At 31.1% G+C, this 23242-nt stretch overlaps 1 protein-coding gene across 2 annotated transcripts in view; it reads right to left on the reverse strand.

The window, feature by feature from the left end:
• LOC108914990 (probable multidrug resistance-associated protein lethal(2)03659) overlaps nt 1–19793 on the reverse strand; it is a 28589-nt gene extending 8796 nt beyond the window's left edge. Inside the window, exons 1-8 of one of the 2 annotated variants that reach the window (XM_023455975.1) lie at nt 19724–19793; nt 19331–19458; nt 8377–8619; nt 6915–6989; nt 4916–5346; nt 4228–4384; nt 3142–4142; nt 1168–1471 (exon numbers count right to left, since the gene is read on the reverse strand). In XM_023455975.1, the coding sequence (XP_023311743.1) occupies nt 1168–1471; nt 3142–4142; nt 4228–4384; nt 4916–5346; nt 6915–6989; nt 8377–8619; nt 19331–19407 (2288 nt within the window). In that variant the 5' untranslated portion in view covers nt 19408–19458; nt 19724–19793. The remainder of the gene's footprint in view (nt 1–1167; nt 1472–3141; nt 4143–4227; nt 4385–4915; nt 5347–6914; nt 6990–8376; nt 8620–19330; nt 19459–19723) is intronic. The other variant, XM_018720929.1, reaches the window with a different exon arrangement.
• Nucleotides 19794–23242: the final 3449 nt, after the last annotated feature.

Below are 23242 nucleotides of genomic sequence, written 5' to 3' on the forward strand. Positions count from 1 at the left end.
AAATCATTCATCTAAGGTATAATAACATTTTCTTAATAACAGATCCTTGACTTTGCGTTTAAAATGCAATACATGTAAATTTTTAAAGCAATTAGGAAGATGATTATAATAAAGTGTTATAAATATTTATCTTTCAATATTTTATTCTATTACAAAAAAATTAAGGGATATTAAACAAAAATTCCAAATTTTTGGGTGATTTTCAAAAAGCTGTAACTTGTAGGGAAATAGTCGTAGAGAGAATAAAAAAAGAAGATAAAAAAAGGAAATTGAAGCTTCAAGTTTCTAGTTTTCGGATCTGGAACCTAAAATTTTTTTCTAAATTTTTACTTGTCTTTTAAAAGGTCTTTTTTACAATAATTTACATTTTTTGATGAAGAAAATATGGATTATTTCTAAAAAGAACAATTTTCAACTTAAAAAAATGAATAATAAGTGAAAAATCACTCGTTACATTGATTTTCAGCAAAAAATAACAAATTTTAAGCATTTCATCACTAGGAAAAAAATCATAGATGAAACTATCAGAATTTCTTTACGACACTTTGAGATTGAAAAGTTACAGTCAATATCCTTAGTTTATCCATTATTTGTAAAGTTATGCAGTTATTGAAATATCCCTAATTATACAATTTTTTTACCTTTTCTCCAACATTTTTACTTCAAAAAATTTTCAAAACTACTTGGATTTTCTGTACAATCATTATTTCCCAGGTAATTAATTACCAAAATCAAAAATTATTTTTATGCTTTGATCAACTCAGCGACAAATTATTGTACAAGGCTCTGGAACCGCTCAATTGAATTCAATTATGTAAAAGAGCTTTACGGTGAAATTATCAAAAATTTCCTTTTCTTTATTCTCTCCTGTGACTATTTCCCGCCAAGATACAGCTTCTTGAAAATCACCCAAAAATTTGGGACTTTCTTAATATACTTTAATTTTTGTGATTAGTGTATTATAATATTTTCTATATATAGTAGTATATTTTTACTATTTGATATGTTTTATTTATTACAGTGGTAAACTGAGTATAATCCAATCTTTTCAATCATTACTCATAATAGTTAAGTTACAGTTTTCAAATTTATATACACATCGCCGATATATATGAAATTCTCAGGAGTTTGTAACACAGATTATTATCAATGTTTAACTATACTTACCAATAAGTTATGAAGTAATCAGCAGCACTCCCAAGTAGTTGTGCAACAACAAATAAGGTAAAAAGAATAAATATCACACAGCAATTTCCACCTGCACTAAAGTAAGCCTTGTAAACATAAGCTCCTACCGAGCCAATACTTTTTTGTTCCTCTATTACTTTGGGAGCTTCTATAGAAGCCACACTTCTAATAGAATCTTGTCGAGTTAGAAGTGCTTTTTCCTTTTCTGGGGTTTCTTCAATAGGATTCTCTCCAAGGAGTTTGGTAAAATCTAAGCCACTGACTTGAAGTTCATGGAAAGTACCTAAAATAATAATTGTGTTTGAATTGTAATGCAGAGGATCGATTTAGTAGCCTCTTCTTCTCTCGGAGCCTTATTCTTGGTCAAAGGCAAAAACTGTGTTTTGAGAATGTCAATGAGACTGAGAAAAAACAGGATTTAAAGTTAGTGATATGTATAGAGGATATGGCATAAAAGTGTGGCACATAAAAATGTTTTTGTTTTAATCGAGTGCCGTAACTTGTTCCAATTAAAGCTTCCCTCCATATTTTCTTTATGGAATACCTTGTGAATTTACAACAAAATTTATAGGTCAACAACACAAAAATTTAGTGAGTTCTAGTAACTTTCCCTACTTTATGTTAGATTTTTTGGTTTATTGCTTGCTAGTAAAAAAATATGCAATAAAGCAATTTGTTTACAGTGTATAAATTATATACTACAATGCTAGGAAGAGCTGTAATTTAAAAAAGTATATGCAATGGTAATATCAGCAGGCAGGTGTTTATATTGTATAAAATCCATGACTTACAAATTCTAAGGTAGGTATTTAGATAATTTTCAACTTCAAATAATCATATTATATTTCCATAAAAAAAAACAGAAAGAATCTTACTTTTTTAAATTATTTTCTCTCGTGTTGTTGACAAGTTTTTCTATAATTTTCTCAGGCATGAAATATGTCTTAATTTAAATAGCCGTTAGACAAATGCTTAAATTAGAGCATCTGTTTTCATTCTTAAGAAGAGCTTAGCAAATTGTGCAATAAATTAAACCTTCAGAATAATTTGTTAGTAACTAACGTTCTTAATTTAAGTGTATGCAGACATAAATGTACTGTTGGTTTTTGAGAGGATTACAATACCAGAAGATGAATGGTAAATAATGACAAATTTTATCAGAATTTTCACTTAAATCCGAGTTGCACTCCCTCTGTAAATGCCTCCTTTTTCACATGTGCCCTACCCAAACACCCAAAACTAACTGCTTTCGATAGAGAAAATTTTATTAAATATATGAATTGTAGTTTTAAGAGTGAGTATGCAAACTGCAGGTGAATATGTTCATTTATCACAAATAAGATCCGCTTCTTATTTGTGGAAGGGCGAAATGGGCGGTGACTATTAGACACCTTCATTATAGCCATCTTTATCACATGGATTTCTATGACTTACTATACCGCTCTCACGTAACGGCCGATGAACCATGGGGACTTTCCGACCCTGTATACACCTTATTAATTTTAAGACGCATCTTTTTCAGTTTCATTGACATTTCTACAATAAATTTTCTCTGACTAAAGGTAAGGAGATTACGAAAGGAGACTAGTTCTATTTTTTAGGAACTGATTTCCAGACCTATATAGAGATGTGTGATAAAAAATTTTCAAAGAAAATTTGCAAAATAAAAAACAAAAAAACTCAAGTAAGTAAAATATTTTATTCATAATCTACTGGCACAAATTTTCATTTTAATTAAACTGAAAAGTGAAATATATGAAGAAAACGAAATTTTGTGGAAAATTAAAAAAAGAAACATGCCTCAATTGATTATCAATAAACCTTTATTTTAGTATATTTTGCAAATACCTTTTGAAATTCTTTCTCTAAGTGGGCCTAGAAATCATTCCCTAAAAACAGTATCAGTCCCATGTGCATTATCGCCACTGCACACTATACCTACAGTTGACATACCTTCTGCTTTAGGAATTCCATCATCTAAATAAAGGATGTGATCTACTTCTTTCAAATATTGCAATTGATGAGTGATTAAAATAACAATTTTGCTTCTTAAGTAACCAGTAATGCATTGTTCAAATAATTGCTTCCCTACATGAGTATCAACAGCAGATAATGGATCATCCAATAAATATATATCTGCCTGTTTGTAAACAGCCCTTGCTAAGTTAATTCTAGCTCTTTGGCCACCACTGAGAGATACTCCTCTGTCACCCACTGTTGTCTTGTCACCATAAGGCAGCAGTTGAAAATCACGTTCTAAAGCACATTTTTTTACCACAGTTTTGTATCTTAGTTTATCCATAGGTAAACCAAAGAGAATATTTTGCCTTACTGTTCCTGCAAACAACCAGGGTTCTTGGGAAGCATAACTTATTACACCATTAATTTTTAATGTTCCTTCAAGAAGGGGAAGTTCTTGGAGGATAACATGAAACAATGATGTTTTACCACTACCTACTGGTCCTATAATTGCCAATAATTTGCCTGGCCTTACTGTTAAATTCAGATTTGTCAGTGTATTGTCTGTTGACGCCTCACTCCATTTGGTCGTAGCATTTTTAATGGAAATACCAGGACCCTCCGATTCTCTATCTAAACTACCATTAGCAACTGTTTCAGATTCTGTATGTCCATTTTTATTGTTTTCCAATGCAGCTTTTTTGACAGCTTTTGCTATTTGAGTTTCATCATAAAGCATATATTTATTCAATCGATTAATAGAAACATTGGCTTCAGCTACTTGTGAGATTCCTTGAGGGAAGAAAACTGTCATGGTTTGACGTAAAATATTGTAGAAACAAGTTAAGACGAATACCTTTTCTGCTGTTATATCATTTCCTAATAAAACGTAGGTCAATATGCTAGCAAATATTGACATTCTAGTACTGTACATAATAAACGATAATGTTATACCTCGCATATATGATGTTAACCGAATCATTTTAATTTCATACCTGAAAAATATGGATAATTAATAATGGTGATTTCCATAGCAGATTATACTTTTTGTATTGTGTAAAGTTAAATTTTGTAATTTACCTTCTAGCCAAAGACACTAGTTTTGCAAATGGTTTTTCCCATGCGTACATTTTAATTACTTGTATACCAGAGATAATTTCATTCATTAATCTAACCCTCTCGTCTGTTCTTAGAGCAGTTTTTAATCGTAATATTGAAATTTTTTTCCCCAAATATACTGCAACAATGAAGATAATTATATTTTAGTTAGAGTAATAACCTCAGTAGGGTGCCAGAACACAATGGCATTGACGGAATGAGAAAGCGGAAGAACTTGCTAGGAATTTTTTAAAGTATACCTCAAATACCTCAATAGCATCGTATAGTTTGTTGAAAGCTATGTAAATTGGAAGTTTATATTGTTTTACGAAAATAGCTGAAAAGTGGTAATTTTTTAAAAGTAGTATTAGACTGTTTATGTTAGTTACTTTAATGACTCCATTCTTTATTTTCTACGATCACCTTCAAATTGGTATGTGACCACAAAATTTGATTCTAAACAATTTTTTTAACAAAACTCTGATATTTATTCATATAAAACTTTTGGAATATAATTTTTTATCAAGCCTAAAAAAATAAAATCGCTGTTTGACGTTTTTTAGAGTTTCTAAAGACGTAGAGACAATTGCGCATATCAATATTTAACAAAATCTAATAATAAAAATTGTTGCTTTCTGTTTTTCAATAAATTAGAAATATATTTACTTACTCTGCATTGGTATAAACATGATTAAAAGAAAAACTCCTACTGCTGCTGATGGTCCTACTTGTAAGTACATGAAATAAGTACATACTACAGTTTCAATCGGTCCGACCCATAATTGATGAGCAAATATTACAGCTAGATCAAATCTATTCACATCATTAGATAGTAAATTTACTACCTGCCCAACAGTAGTCTGACCTAATGCTGTTTTACTTAATTTTAATGACTTTCTATATATGAGGGAACAACAACCGACTCTCATTTTCATTCCTAAATGAAGAACACCCATCATATATGGATGAGTGGCTAGTATATTGACTAAAGAGCATAATACAACACCTGCAGCATACCAGTATGCTTGTTCCTTAGTTATTTCAGTTTGTTCTGGTGTGTAAAATGCTATAAATTGTCCCAATGCCAATGGTTGAATAACTCTATAAAAAAAATAAATATTATTTATACAAGTTCAAATGATATAACAGAATCCTAGGATCATTGTAACAAAAAATGTATTAAAAGTTTTGTAAGTTGTGGTGAAACTTTAACTTCGGTTTTATTATTCAAAATATTAACTTTTAATAAACTCTTTGTATGAATCTACTATCCCAGTCTACTATGTGTAAGAAGCCCCAAAATTATCAACATTTTTATCACTAATTGAAAATAAATAAATATAAACAATTATTTAATAAACTGGGTAGATTATGTGCTTTGATTAGAAATGCGTAAAATTTAATTATGTGGAGAATGTATATCAACAATCTACAAACTACAATTGAGTGTTTGGTGTTTTATATTTTATTAGATTTTTATAACATTTCTTTTTATAAACTGTTTACTATTTTTTTCAAAATATTAACATTAAAAAAGTAATGACATATAGGTAATAATTCCATGCAGCTCTAATCAAAGCATTCAAGACGTCTAGCTAAAGGTTAGTATTTTTTGCAAAATATAATAATAAAGAAAGCTGGCATGCAAGAAATTCCAAAAAAAAAAAAAATTTAATTTGTTAATTACTTAATAATGAACTATGCAATGCTGAATTTCAGTAAAATTTAGGAATTATACCTAACCTGGTTTTATTGATTTCAAAAACTCAATAAACAATATTGTATTAAATAAAATGATCTTATTTGCAAATATAATTAAATATTTAAGAATTATTAATAATTATAGACATACAATAAGGTGTTCCCATTTATAGTTATTATTAACATAATAAGTAAAAAAAAATAATGACCTCGCATATTTTTACTAAACGAACCCTAAGAAGAAGCATATTTGAAAATTATAACTATATCAAAATTGCAAATGCCTGCTATTTTTTTTAATGGCTAATTTTAGAAAAAATGTTTTAGCTATTATTTTAACCGAAATCACAACGCTACATTATTTTACATCTCCATTACAATTACTAATAGTTAATTTGGCAAGAAAATTATTCATATGAAACATGCCCAATATATATTGAGACATTATTTAAACAATTAAAATATGGGGGCATTGTGAGGGGTATAGAATAACCTGACATTAGTATGCTTCGGATAAAATATCATTAGTAGGTACATTTACAATTAGCACATTATAGTCATAGCAGGCTTAGGATTTATAATTATTGAGGAAGTTAGACTTTTCCAAACATAGTCATTTTAGGGTCTATTAAAAAAATTTGTACTTTTTTAAACATAAACTAACTTTACACAGCACGGTGTTTAAAATTTATTACAAAAATTGTATTTTTAAAGTGTTAAGCGCAGCATAGCTAATAAAATATATTTTGCAAGAAGAAATTGGAAATTGAAGTAGAAAACAGTTACATTTAATAAATGTACCTTAGTTTGTGTACCTTAGAGTTTGTGACAGATAAGCAAAATTTAAAAAACAAGAAGTTTTATATAAAAAAATGAAAAATGTTGATACGGATAAATCTAAAACAAAAAAATATTGAAGCTATGTGGTGCAGATGAAATCTAATCTAACCAAACAGTTATATATTTACTCCTCTGATTGATTTAAATATTTCTTGGGAGCAAAATAACCCATTAATTTTCCCAAAAATAGTGGCTGGTGCAATCTGCATAAATATAAATATGTATTAAAATATGGCCTGTAAAAGAAAATTAATGAAAATATAATTGATATAAATAATGAAGTTCGTAATAAAGTAGGTTATAAATTAGTTGGAAGATATTTTTCTGCATTAATTCCGTGATATAACGAATATTCTATATAAATATGATTTTTAATAATTGAATATTATAAAAGAAAGTACCGAGTCTTGGAAAGATTTTGAACTAATTGATATTTGAAAAATTTGAGAGCCAATCTGTTTTGCTTAAAAAATAATGTCCATTGAGGTACCTACATATTTGACTGTGCATCTCGCTATCAATTCTCACAGATAAATTATATATTCTTATATACGCATACTTCAGTAAAAGGGCAACAATATGTCATCCGTAATAATATTACATCAACATTTTTGTTTTAATTTGCAAAATAATAACGAATCAATATCATATCTCACTCTTAAGAGTTTTTAAAGTTAATAAAATTAAGAAGTATTTAAAAATCAAGAGGTGCCATTTTCTATGGCTTTTTTTTTGCTTCATCGAGTTTATATCCGGAATCGGAAAATATAAAGTAATCTAATTTCGTTCTTGTTATGTTCATTTGGTTTAAATTTTTTCTTGGGTTAATTGAACTATTCAAGTATTATACACGGTGATTCAGGAGGAAATATCAATATTTTAGGTAGGTACATATTCAGGGACCTAAAACAAACATAAAAGTTCCTAGAAACATGGGTCCTATTCTCAGCTGTTACATAACAGGGGTAAACAATATTCAATTTAAGATTTTTTCTTTTTTCAAACTGGTGGATTGGTCGAGGAGGTCTGCAAAATTGGCCAGCCAGATCGCCAGACTTTAATTCAATGGATTATTATCTTTGGGGGTGGTTTAAATCTATTCAAGTAAAGTTGCATTACTCCATCTAAATAAATGCAGCACCAACTACATATAAGAAACAGACCGGCATCTATTCATACAGCGATCCGGTTTATTCACGAGAAAGCTGACTTGTGTTTAGAAGTAAACGATGACATTTTTGAAAACTATAGAACCTATCCTACTTGTTATAAGTAATTTAATAAATATTTTAAACTGAATATGTAGGTATGTTTACTCCTTTTATGTAACGGCTGAGAATAGGACCCATGTTTATAGGAACTATTATGTTTATTTTGGTTCCCTGAATACGTACCAAAAATATTGACCTGAATCACCCTGTATATTATTATTATTTAAATCCAGTAATCTTAGTGGAAAGAATTGTAACAGGCCATATACACGATACTTAGAAATGGAAAAATATTTTGTTATTCATCAATTATATTTTCGTATTCTTGAAAAATGTTTAAAGTATTATTTAAAGAAATTATACTTTTTTATATACGTACCTTATTGCCTCGCTTAATGCTAAAACAATGCCATAAAACATGAACTCCAGTCCAAATACTTTAAAAAGAACTCTCTGTAATGAAGGGGTGGTTTTAGCTTTCGCGGCTCTTTCTTCTTCGTTATTCCAATATTTTTCCATCTTATTTCCCAACCTGCTTGACCTATGCTCCGACAAGGTTTCAGTTAGATCGGATTCTTCTAGGTCACGCTTGAATCCCTGAATAAACGTCGGGATTGTGTAACTAAAAAAATGTTTTAAGTTCATTAAACAGCTCTGCATTTACCAATTTTTCATCCAATAAATTGTCAAACATGTCACTTTTGCACTCAGTGCGCACTTACAAATAGTATATCTTCATTTTGTATTATCAACTTGAACAATAAAGGCCGGAAATATGCTCGCTGTGCCACTAAGTTTAAGAATTCAATTAAGACGAAATATGGCACCTTTGATACATTACAGTAAATAGGCCAATTTATTGGTCAAACTTAAAGCTATCAACTTTTAAAATAAAAATCAATCATAATCTAACATCAAATTGTTGTAGTACGCAGAGCTCCTCCAAAATTCACCCATGTTTTGAATACCCGTAAAAATCCTTCAAGGGGAGCCCGCAAGGCGCAGTTTCCGCCAAAATAATAGGAATCCAACCCCGCAAGGTGCAGTTCCCGCCTAAAAATAGGAGTCCACACAATATAGCGCAATTCCCGCTAAAACAAAGAGAATTCACTAGCATTTAGTTTTCAGCGATGTTTCCAAATAGACCTTTTTAGTAGGGACGTCATAAACGCCAAATAATAGGTAACCCCATACACATTGTCATGAAGAATTTCTCAGTATTTTTACTAGATCGATTTTCGACCTTATGTACTTTGGACATAAGTGACAAAAAATGTCTTCTTTGTCATGACCTTAAATATCATGATATTTTAGCGATATTAGAAATATTTAAGAAGTTTCAAATCCCAAGTGACAAACTAAAAGAATTGTCGACTTTATATTTTTAAATTTATAGAACAATATTGACTTTTATAGTAGGTAATTAATAAATTAATATTTTATCAATGTTACTGAGCATGCTCATTAAAGATAATTTCATGCAAGCGAAGTAGCCTCGCAACAGGATACCATTCGAGAAAAGTTTGGTTCTGGTTAAGAGTACGTCTATAATAAACCACTTGAAGACAAAAAAACACTTGATAAACAGACTGTCACAGCAGAGCACCGAGAAAAACAATAAAAAATACTTGGTAGAGCTAGAAAATACCAAGATTAAACAAATCAAGATCTCACCTGCGTATGAGGCTATTCTTTCCGAGCATGAGTATTAGGAACAACACGGCTAATGTTAAATGTTTACTTTATTTAAAAGGAATATTCTTTTACACCGTTTTTTTTGTAAGTTTTAAGCACATTAGTGTATCTATTTTACTAAATACGTTTTGTTTGTTCTTAAATACTTCTCAATCCTTGTAAAAATAAATTCATTTGAAGTTGTTCATTTTTATAGTATCTATGTAAATAGTACACAAGGGTCAGATTCGATCTGTACAATTTCAACTATGACAATTTGTTGTGGGTGGCCTAAATATGTGACGTCACACTAAAAGAGTCTATTAGATCCCATTCCCGCCAAGTAGTAGCTGATCATAGACAAACTATATACAACAGACTACCCACTACACCCTTCCGAGGATGCAGAGAGGCAAATTATGTTTTTGCCTATCTTTCTGTTTCCTGCCCAGGTTCCGCAGATGTCGAATCAACGAATTTCACTGACCTTTCGAAAATTCTCCCACCAAGACGACGAGGAAGCCCTGATTGCCGCCAATATGCCGTAGATGCCCTAGACTAGAGATACAGCATGCGACACAGCGCTGTACCCTCCGACCGCGCGGAAAGAAAACAATAATTTTACGCATCTTTGCAAAATTTATTCGCCAAGCCACCATGAGAAGATTGCCTAAAAGTCCCTTGTTCTCGTAGATGACGACGACGACGCATGCCTGGTCGCTCTCCCCGAGGCCGCTGACGGGCACACGAAGCCGCACAATTTTTCGACCTTTCCAAAAATTGGCAAAAATAATTAGGGTCAGCACTACTCACAGTCATTTTCAACCCTTCAACCTTTAAGAGACGCCCGTAATTGCCTAGGACGCAGTTTTTTGAGTTCCGAATTTCCTGGAACTAAACCGGACCATACAGCAGGCTACCCAACCAGCGTCCGAATGCCAACTCTAGTTTTCAACAGTTTAATGACCAGGGACGATGACCTGACCAGAGTGTGTACTCGACTTTTGCATAATCAGTAACGCTCGTTCCAAATTTTATTTGCATTGTATAAGCAACCTACATACCTTTTACATTGTTATTACAACCTAAGCACTAAATAAAACTCACAAATTTTTTCAAAACTATATATAATTATAATTCTCTCAAAAATTACCAAACCGAGCACAATGCTCACAAATTCAGCTCTCATGTTGTCTTTCCTCCTAAAGCTTACCGTACCGGCACTCTAAGGAGGCCGTACACTATTGAACTCAAATATTTAGCCAGTGCAAACAGAATGATATTCACACAAGAAATAATTAGAGCGTGAATCATGAAGCCAAAGTAAGACAAACACGTCATCAATGAAGGGGGAGCGAAAGTCTCTGTGTCTTTCCCTGACGTACCCCGTAATTAATATTATAAGGGAAATGTACGAGCTATCTGGAAATTTCCTCATCGGCTCGCGGGCGATCCACTACCAAACTAACGTACCTATCAAAGTCCGCTACAAAATCACAAACCCTAATAGGCTTAGAACTTATGTCAGACTAACGTAACTTAATAACAACCATGCGTACCTAGGTAAAATACTATTAATATTTAAAATAAAAACGTGTAAAAAAAATTAAGTGTCAAAATCGTAGAATATAATTGGTACTATTAGTAGTACTTCATAAATGTTTACAACCCAACAATGCACGATTGGTACTGGAACGAAAATTCCCTAAGTCTTGGCGAAACCAGTATTAATGATTCGTTTCCAATAAATGATGATCATGAATAATGACAAACCGTTACGTCTACGCTCGAGAAAATGCGAACGCTGATTGGTTGAATAGAATCTCATGAAAAATTACACAAATCACAGCTGATGCAATAGAATATTGTATTTTCATTTAATCTTAATCAAATTGTTTTAATTTTACCGAAATTTATTTGCCAACGTGAAAGAAATAAAATTACTGTTCCAATCAAAATTATTGGTCACGTGGCTTGTAATCATTTATGAAGCCTCTGTAAAAACCAATAAAATTGGCCAATAAATTTTTAACTAATATATTAATTATTAATATTGGGTTAAAAATTAGTAGAAGTAAAACTTGCTAATATTTATTTCAATTATTAAATTTTAGCACAAACGATACAATATTTGCTTCGAAAATGTGATTCACATTTATTTTAAAACCAGTAAAAAAATTAAATTTTCTCAAAGTCCGCATCACTAATTACAATTTATTACATAACAAAAGTTTCAGTTTTCTTATTTTACCCACCTACTTTGAGATTTACTGCTCAAACAAAAAAATGATTAGGACAAAAGTTGCAGGGTTTTGAGTGAGCGGTGACCTTGACCATGACCTTGAGGTCATGTCATTTAGAGGTCAAGTTGAAAATTTTAAATGGAACCGTATACTTTTGACCCCGGAAATGGTAAGAGCGAAAAATTTTACGTTCGAATGTGACCTTGACCTTCAAGGTCATTTAGAGATCAACCTAAAAATTTTAAATGGAACCGTATATTTTTGACACCGGAACGTATCTAATATATTGGACTAAAAATTTGATTTAAAAAGTTTCCAAATTGACCTGTAAACGACTTCCAAGTTACAGTCAAAGTCACCGTTTGATTGCTCACTTTTAACCCTAACATCTCGGTAATTTTTCCACTGATGAGAACCTTCGGAGACAGGTTGTTGGAAATACTGTAACCATTTCCGGGGTCAAAAATATACGGTTCCATTTAAAATTTTCATGTTGACCTTTAAATGACCTTGAAGGTCATGGTCATGGTCACCGTTCACTCAAAACCCTGCAACTTTTGTCCTAAACTTTTTGAACACCCTGTATATGTACAAAGTATGAGAAGAGTCAAACTGGAAATTTTGTTAGAAACTTGTGATATAATAATTTCTGCGATTAAATACATGTTTGATTTCAGCAATCATAGTATTTCAATTATTTCACATAGATTGATTTTAAACCTAAAAAAAAATTTTTCAAATATATGAATAATCACCGACACACACGAAAAAAGTGGTCTGTACTTTTAATTTGACCCAATAGGCTTTATGTATCTTGACTGAATCTAAAGTCTGTTTAGCTCTAACACCCCCAAAATTTAATTGGCAAAAAGTAGAGAAAAATCGCTGAAAATCATGTTAGTGAGCGAAATAAAATCGAAAAAAAAAATGTTCTGAACTTGATCAAGTGGGATTCTTATGTGTTTTGATGTACTGAATCTGAAGCTGCACCCCCCCAGATTTTGCCAAAAATCACATAAGTGAGCTCAAAAAAATTCGAAAATATCCTTTCTGACCTTGATCAAGTGTGCTTCTTATGTATTTTGGTACTCTGAATTCTGAATTCGAGTGTGAAGTCTATTAGCTGTACCTCCCCACATATTTTACAAAAAAAAAACCTGTTGAAAATGGCAAAAAATGATATTAATGACAGTGAGAAAATTTAGAAAGAGGTTTTTTAGAATGGCACTTGATCCATTCTCCTCCCTCCTTCTCATAAATTTTGTCGAGTCGAATTTAAATCTAAAGCCTGTTGAGCCTCATTACCCAAAAATTTTGCAAAAATCGCACAATATCGTAAGAAAATGGAAATCGTGAATTTCAATAAATCTTGAATAATATAAATGCCAGGGATATGAATTACTTCTAAATAAATTCGACTGACTCGAACTAGGCTTTCTTTAATATTGCTCTTATACTTTTCTTCTCTTGTAGCGAACTCTTATCTCTTCGAATGACCTATGCAGCGGATTTCTCTTCCTCTTCTGTCTATTCTGATTCGTTTCTCTCTTTAGTGCCCAACAGAAATCTGCATGTTGATATCCCATCTTTCTTGGTAACGATTCTTCATTTCACTTATATCTTGATGGAATCTTTCTCATTGTTCAAGGTTTTGAGGAAAGTAATCAAGGTGATAGTGTAGGTAGTGCAATTTAAGATTCATCAAACAATAACTAACTGTTCGAAATTTTTCAACATCTCTTAAAAAAAACAAACACACCACAAGAAATGAGACAACCTCCAAATCCAAAGCCAAAGGCTGTGCGGAAGGGGGCTACACTTGAAAAAACGCGGACAAACACCCATTATCCATCGACATTGCCAGTGTCGACACCGGGGATCGAACCCGGACTAGAGTAGTAAGCCTAGCCGAGAAATGCTTGCCACCGCACTCTCGACCGACTGCGCTACCGTGGCGACAACCAAACCAAACCAAACCAAATTTTCGTAATTCCCACTCTAAAAAGTTCCAAGACATATTCTTAAAACTTTGCCATACTCCTTGTAATGAAATTTTCGTTTCGAAAAAGATTACGAATTTGAGGACCATCCAAAATACCTTCTTTCACTTATCGCTGGAAACTTTTCTCCTAAATATTGAAAACAATCACCGTCTTTGTCCAGAGCTTTGACAAACTGCTTTATGAGACAGCTTGATATGAAGCGAAGTAGTAGAATTTTTCAAGAAGGCTCAATCAGTGGTCTATGTATGATGTTCCTCGACCCTGGATGAAACTCCGTTCTCGTTTGCCACTCTTTCTGAACGTAGTGATCCCATAAATATAAGAAGCAGGGATATTTTGTGAAACCTGATGGCTGGCCCAGGTTGAAATTTTTAGATCATCGCATACTTTCCAATGATGTTCCGAGTAGTTTATTTTCTCTAACACTGTCTGTAAATTTCCGCTATTTTTGATGAATTTTCGCTATTTCTTTGCAATTTTTGCAAAATCTGAAGAGGGATGTTTCAGATTTAGATTCAGCACATCAAAATATATAAGAAACCTATTTGATTAAGTTCAGAACAATTTTTTTAGATTTTTTTGCGCTCATTAACATGATCTTCGGCGATTTTTCACTATTTTTTGCCAATTACTCAAAATTTGAGTATTCAGCACGTCAAAATACATAAAGCCTATTTGGTCACATCAAAGATACAGACCACTTTTTTTGTGTGTCGGTGTAATAGTTAAAACTGAATTAAAGTATTTTAAAATGGAGAAATTCCGTCACTGATGTTATAGTTTTTTATTGTTGATGGATGGTTTAAAAGTTCGCAACCTTTAATTTGAGTAATTTGTAAATTTTTGGGAACATAGAACGGTTCCACAAAACTAATTTTAGAAGGTCAAAACTGGTTAAATGTAATAAAACCAGTTTTAGTAACTAAGACGTCATTGTGTTTGATAGGTACATAATAAGTATGTACTTGTTATTAATTGTAAATTACTTTTCACTACTTTTATTATTTCTTCAAAGCAGGAGTCGGTGGAAGCAGACAAAAATATCAGCCGCTATTGTTATTTTTGCTTTTATTGCTCTTAGATAACCAAGACAACAGATAAATCAGTTATTGAACCATAAATAGAGATACCTATGCATATCCAACGTTTATGTTTTTATTGTTTCATAGCTTTATTGCTTATTGTTTGCAATGTGTCAAGTAAAACAGGAATAGCAATCATTTTTGTTTAGCCATGTCAGAACAATTTATTTTAAAGAATTTCAAAAGAGAAATTTCATGGCTTAATTAATTTTTAGAATTGTGAGTGTAAAAAAAATTTTCCTGTGACAAAATGAAATTAGTAAGAGTTTTTTCCGTTGCTCCTTAACGACAATTTAAATAATTTATATTTGAACCAAATTCCAAAACAAAAATCAATCGTGAAAACAGCAAACTACCAACCACACTAGAAAAAAAAATGAAGTAAAATTAAAGTCTAACATCATATTAGCCCGTGGTTCTTGTACAGTTTGTGGTCTTGATTTGTAAACTTTTTCTTTCGGTAAAACCTAAAGAAAAAAGTGGCAACAAATCTGGGGATGTAGGCGGCCACACAATCAAAGCAATGTTTCACCCTATACAACAAAATTCAAAATGTTCATTTAGTCATTCCCATCCCAAAACTGGATTAAGCTACCATCTAACACAGACAAAATAGCTATCGCCATAAGCTATATTGTCTGTGTATATAACTTAAATTTTAAATTAAGGAGGTTCCTTAATAGTAAATCATCTAATGCGACAAAAATGAGATTGAAAATGGAAAAAAATTGTTTGTTTGAAACAATATTTGATTGAAAACAGATAAAGATTGATAAGAATTACCTAAGAGATACTTTAATTTGGAAAGGCCAATTTCGTTAAATTTTCCTTATTTATTACTACTATTATAAAACTTGTGATATTTAATAATTAGTTTTACTATAGATAATCAAAAGATTAAACAATAAGACGTAATACGAATGTTTGGTAAACTACCTACCAAGAGGGTATACGCATTTTTTACAAAATCAATAAGGGCGAACGATTTTCCTGTCACGACAGTACAAATCTAAGCATTCAGGGATAGACAGTGGCCAAATATCAATATTATTTTATGGTTAATTCACATTTGACTATGTGATATAATAAAGGATGCCTAAAATTTATTTAGCCATTCTTTGACAACGTAAGTCCTAATTATTAAATACTTATGTCCAAAAGTCAGTTATTTGGGTGCCAACCGTGAGTAAATATAAGAAATCACAATTGCTCTATATAATTCTGAACTAGGAAAAAGTCGTTGGTGATTTTACAGGAGGTTGCTGGCATGGTATAAACAGCAGTTCAGTGTGAAGGTATTCATTTTTTCTGCCACCCATACTAAATGAAGAAAATTACCTGAATGTTCTAAAAAATTCTATTAGAAGATAAGTCTTTAAGAGTATGCCAGACATGATATCTGGAAGATAGTGTGATAGCACATTTTAGAATTAATGCCAGGGAATATCGAAAGTAAATAGATAAACAATATCGCGATAGGTGGGTTGTTAGAAGAGAACCAGTAGCTTGGCTGCCTTAACCTCCAGAGTGTAATCCACTTGAAATTTATTTTTTGTGTTATTTAAAGTCATTTGTTTCCGCAGAACAAATACTAACAGTTGAGGTAACTCGATAAAGGATAAATAAATGGATTTCAAACCATCACAGCCTATATTTGCTTAACTTTAAGAAAATAGATAGAAATAGAAAAGAAAATGGAAAATAGATTTAATCAATAGTAATTTTTTGCATATCGTAACCTAATTTAACAAGCGAAAAAATGAAAAAATGTAATGTCAAAAACATTTTTTTTGTATTTGCAAGTTTTATTCTTCTCATGTCTTGTTTTATTTCTCTTTTCAAGTCATAAGTAGTTAAAAAGGCGCAAGGCTCATGTAAAACCACTTTCGATTTTTTAATTTATTTTGTGTGATTGAGTAAAGCATACACAAAAAAAACTTGCAAAGTTTAATTCAGTTTTGACTTATCATTAACGGGTAATCAAGAAAACTCGGTATTTTAACTTTAAAAGGACTATAGTTTGGAAGGGGTGCTTTTTAGGAACCATGTTCACAGGAGAAAAAAATCACAGTTTTACCTATAACATCCAAATATCATTTTATACCGTCAATCCTGATACATTGTACATGTATAAAATCTTAGTTTTTGAGATACAGGGTATTGAGGTTTTAAAAAATATATTTAAGTATTTTCCCAACAAATTAACATATCATTATTGCAACGACAATTTTGTGACAATACATGAATAAAAATTACATTCAACACGAAATTATTAATTCTCAGTTTAAATCAGTGGTGTAGCTATGAATCATACTAAATTTTGTGCAGTTTTTATCGCACTTACTTGTGCAAATAACCAATTTTAAAGGCGATATGGATGTATTATAGATGTAGAATGTATTAAAATTTCACAAAATATATACGAAGTGACATTCCTGTGCATCGATAAACTTTTCAATACGTCGTCTCGCATAACATATTCTCTTTTAAACATTCCACACCTTGTATTTAAAAAATTTGGGCAAATATTTATATCCAAAGTACTGAAAAAAATTAAGAGAACATAAAAATTTCGTAAATTTTTTAGTGATTTTTAAAAGGTTGTATCCTCAGTGAGAAATGATCACGTCGTAGATAAAAAGCTGTAGCTCTAAGTCTTTAGGTTCAATATGTTTTAACAAAAAAAATACTTACTTAAAAATACTTTGAGAAAAAAAATTTCAATTATTTTTGGACTGTCCATGAAATTTATTTCGGATTCAATCAAGCAGAGGTCAGTTAGCTTGTTTATTCAGCTTCAATTTGCTTTTTCAAAGGTCTCTGTATAACTATTATAGTTACCGAGATATCGATGGTTGAATGAAAAATGACACTATTGTCTTTAATCATCGATCTCGGTAACAAATTGTTGCACAGTAAATACAAGAGCGGTTTTGAAAAACTGAATAAATTCTCTACAAGGACCTATCATGGTTTTCGAATAATTTTTTTTTCATCCGAATTAAAAAAAGTGCGAAAAAAATTATTACACATTTTTGGAAAATCTACCGCTAATTTACAAATATTCATAAAATACTAATGTTGAGAGAAATTTTTACAGCTCAATGTATCCACAATAAGCCTGTAGATTGACAAGTTGATCCATAGAACCGCTTTTCTGTTCCAAATGATCAAAGTTTTGGAAAGAATGAAAGGGACACGTTTATTGCTCCTAAACATAATGTAATCGTTATCAAAGTGAAAAAGAATTTTTCTCGACTTTGTCCACAATTTTATATTAGATATCGTTTAAATTGAAAAAAAATAAATATTCAAAAAATTATTTTGACCCGATTCAGCATTAATTATACTAATCTCTATTTAATTGCATTAAATGTAGTTGATACCCCAAGTTGAATTTCATCCTTTTCGATATTTTTTAGGTCTACTTATGTTTCAAAGAACAGTTTTTTTCAAACCTCCTTCTTTTTTAAATAATTTATTCAAAAGATTTTTTCAAAACTTCTTTTTCGGTAAAAAAAATAATCAAAACTTTTGATATTGTTTTCTCAAATGTCCACTGATATTTTTTTCATAAATGTAAACCATATTTCAAGAAAAATACAAAGACTTATTTTTTGTAATTCTTAGCAGCGAACATATCTCTAATATTTTTTCAGCTTAAGAGAAACAAAATACACGATTTTATAAATTGTACCATACGACTTCCACAGGCACGCCACTGGTGCGCGATTCAATTTTAATTTCTGCCTTCACATCAGGATTTGTGATAAAAATTTAAGAAAAAGGAATGAACCGTATATAAGATATAACGTTATACAATAATAATAAAAAAGAAGAAGAGGGCATTATACAACATTATGTGTATGTTTCTACGCAGCTTTCTTAAAATTACCTAGGAATTTATTTGGAACTAAATTGAACTAGTGACACGTAATTAGTTTTAATCGGTAGGTACTTAATTTTGGCTCTAGGTACACTTTATAAATAACAGTATAAAGACATATATGTATAATTTAATTAATGTATTTTATTTCATAGGTAATTGCTTTGTCTGGTAGTAATGCAACAATATCATAATCAAGCATTTGAAGTATTTTAAAGTATGTATCATTTTTATGTAATAGGGTCACTGATCGGTATCTATCTATCAGATCAAGATATCTCTTGGAATAGCAGATGTAGAATTTAACCACCTACATTTTTTTTTCTTTTTGGGAATATCATTTTGTAATTTCTACAAAGCACCTACGCTTACGCCTTTTAGTTATCAATACAGTAGAATGAACGAAAATTCTTTTGTGATATAATAAAAGTAAAAATAAACTTACCAGAAAGTAGCTGCAGATAAAAGGAATGCATTTTCTCTTGGATTCGGTTTTCTGACTTTTTTTAAACCACCGTCCATTACCTGTTCAGACTAATAATGTGAAAACCCCCCTGCTTCATGCAGAAAATTCTAAAACAATAATATAATTTGTAAAATTTGTAAAGAAAACTGATAATTAAATATGAAATTACAGGTAAAATGATTAGAGAAAATATTTTTTTTCAGAATAAATTTTGAAATAGGTATATCTTATAATTATTATTTTGATTAGATATTTTGTTTAATTTGTATGAAAAAAAAATGAAACTATTCTCTCAAATTGCAAAATTTGCCACCAATAAATTTTATATTTTAATCCTCTAAAAATCCTTATTAAGATTTAAGTATAACCTACAGTGGATTATATTCTACCGATAAAAGAAATTAAATTTTTATCTGACACAATTAAACAACCTCAAACAAACACAGTTTGAACAATACTGGGTTTCTAAGGTGAAATCAATTAATATATAGAATCAGATGTTAACAAAAACAACAAATAAGTAAACAAAGTATTTTAAGATTAAGATTTTAAAAATATAATAGGGTTTCATATGGATCAGTCGTATCAATGTATCTATCAAAAAAATTGTATGATCTATGTTAATACAATTATTACACATTCTTTTTGTTGTGCAACGTTAAACATGAGTAGGTACATAGAAACATCTAATATTAGTGGCGGTAGAAATTGCTATTAATAAGGCCGCCAACAACTGGTTATAGGGAGAAAATCTTAAAGTATACCACTTAGACGTTGAGCCAGAGAGCATGTGCGGTTTTCTTCCGCGGGAGTAAATGTAGCCTACCAATTTAGATTCGTCATGAAGGCAGCATGAATGTTTGGGCTGGCTGTTTTCTTTTACTCATGATTTCGGAATCATAACGCGTTACCATTCTAAAGTCTGGTTTTACTTGTAAGGAGTGAAAGTATCATACAAATGTCAATCCACCATAAAGCCAGGATCAATGTTTGGGATGATACTTAGTTACGTTCGGGATGCTGGCGCGGTGTTGGAGTGGAGTTAGAATGAATTTCTGGTCACGTGACTGTAGAGTAAAATGAGTAAAAGAAAAAGAACCCAAACGGATGACAGATGTCAAATATAGTTTTCTAACCTCTAATTAATTAGATATCATACTTTTTCTTGTTTACTGATGTATACACTGGTGAAGCAGGTTCAATCCACGATTGCACTTTATATAGAAGATCACCATTATACCAAGCAATACAATCACGATTATCACTTAATTGGTGATTTGGCCTATAAACTCAATATAAATCTAATGGTTGGATTTAAAAATAATGGTCATTTGACCGTAAGACAGAGAAATTTTAACTTTATATTGAGTAAAATAAGAGTAACAATTGAAAACGCATTTGCATTACTAAAAGGTCGATTTAGAAGGCTTAAATATATTGAGACAGTACGCCCCGAGTTAATAGTTTTAGATATAATGGGTGCATGTATATTGCATAATATTTGTATTCTAAATGGAGACTTTCTAGAAAATGATGTGGATCTGGAAGAAGAAAGAAGAAACGAACTTGAAAATTTGCCGAACAATGAAGAAGACAATGATGAAGAACAGATTCATAATAATGCAATTGTAAAAAGAAACAATATTATTATTTATAACAAAAAATATAGTTTATTATTCTCTGAAACAAAACAAAAACTAAATTCTTTAACTATACAAGGTGAGTCATATTAGGCAAACAAACTTTTACAATATATTCTATGATCAAAAATATGTTTCGACAGATAACTATGGCACTTTTGTTTACCTAATTATTACTCACCCTGTATACTAAACATTTAAATAGGTACAAAAAAAACCTTTATATTTAAAGCCAAAATGCCAGAAGAGTAAAGTTTTTTCATTTTACTTTTCTGGCATTTTATTAATCATCATTTCCAATAGGTCGTTAAATCTGTCTAGTCTCTGCATCTTTTCCTGGTGACGTTTCCCTGTTTCAGAAATTTTTTGCTTTCTTTTTTTAGAAAATGAGCTTTCAAACTTCGTATTTTCTTTTGCGTTATCACTTTCCTCTGTTTCCTCTTCCACTTGAATTAGCTGTTTGGTTTCTTTATCTAAAACAATAGTTATTTTATTAATAAATGTGGAAAGTGGTAATATCTTTCTTATCGATATCTAGGTATTCTTAAAAATCTTACTTTTAATCGTCATTCCTGATAAGTTACTGCAGGTAGCTGGGGGTGTTATTTCAGGTTTTTTGTACATTATGGAATGCATTCTGTCATAATATTCCCAGTACATTTTCCGTTGTCCAGATGTGTTATTATTCAGTAAAATACTTTTGTATGTACGAACTAAAGATTTCCATTTTATTTCACAATTTTTTGCAGTTATGTGTTTGTGTAGATGTTTGCAGGCTTCGGCAACTCTCTGCCAAACATTTTTTTTAATTCCAGATGAAAATTCTTTATCAAATTTCTCTACACACTCTATTAAATAAAGTGTATTATTTGTTGTCCAAATTTTTATTTGCTCACAATCTTCGCGGCTCTCTTGAATTGTCTGAGAAGTAATCTCCTCTGTACCTCTTGGATTGGTTCCATCTCTTCTTACTTCTAGAAGTCCAAATTCTTTGGCAATACCTTCTGTTAATGGCACAGTAATGACTTCTTTGTCTAAATAAATACAAAATTACGGCTGCTTACAAAACGAAAAAATTACTAAAAATTTTTACTTACCATTATTACTGTATAATAAAACAGTTTTAACGCCGTTAACATCATCCACTGTGATATTATTTCCGCTTTCATCTACTACCAGAGAATGCGTTTGACCAGTTATATGCATAATGGGCATCGTTCCATCCATTATTCTATTCAATATGTAAATAAAACTCACAGCACAAACCACAACGTCAGCAAATGCAAATGCGAAACAAAGAATAAGAAATAATGTCAATAATCAAATCAAATAATGCACAGAAGAATGACGAAGAAGCAACAATTATGCTTCTATCATTTGATTTGCAGAATGAGAGATTGAGGTTAGGAATTGAAAACATCAACAAAACGTCCGGTAGAGCCGGGAAAAATAGGAAATGCGCATGCCCGCTCTCAAGCTCCTCATCCCAGAGGTGGAACTTTTGGAGTGAACTCTTTAAACTACAAAAGCAGTACCCGAACCCTCACGAAGTTAACGCTATTTACTCAGAGGTCAATACTCGAACGGATTTAGCGTGCTTAGAGCGATTAGAGTGAAAAGAGTGAACATCCCGAACTCACCTCATGTAAAATTCGGGAGCTTAGTGACGTTATGACGTCACAAAGAGGTCGCCGGCCAAATTCCGTTTAGGTGTATTGGCAAAAATTATAATAATAAAATATATTATTATAATAATTTAATAATGACTGCATATTCATGACGATAAATAAATACGATCTACGAAAAAAATGTTAAATACAAATTTTTTGATTTTTGAGTTACAGGCCTACAAAGTTGTCAAAAATAAAATTAATTTAATTAATAACTTCAGAACCCTTTTACCGATCGTGTTAAAATTTGGCACATTTATTTGGACTATTATGGCGTATTATTTCTTAAAGATTTAGTCAAATCGATATACTGGGTGGTAGTTTTCTCCGGTTACCTCTCCCTTTTAACGATCAAAACTTTTATAGTGGTCTTATTTTTTTTAAACGGGCAGCAACATTGGAAAGGTCGTTTTATTTTAAAAAAGTGTATCTTGAGAAAATTGCCTACACAAAACCATTCTCGAGAAAAATGGCATTATTTGCGTCCGGCGGCCATATTTGTGACGTCGTAACGTAACTAAACCTATCGACTTTTACACAGTATCGTCCCCAACATTGATCCTGGCTTTATACTAAATCAA

Source organism: Anoplophora glabripennis, unplaced genomic scaffold, assembly GCF_000390285.2.
Source record: "Anoplophora glabripennis isolate ALB-LARVAE unplaced genomic scaffold, Agla_2.0 scaffold1045, whole genome shotgun sequence".
NCBI lineage: Eukaryota > Metazoa > Arthropoda > Insecta > Coleoptera > Cerambycidae > Anoplophora > Anoplophora glabripennis.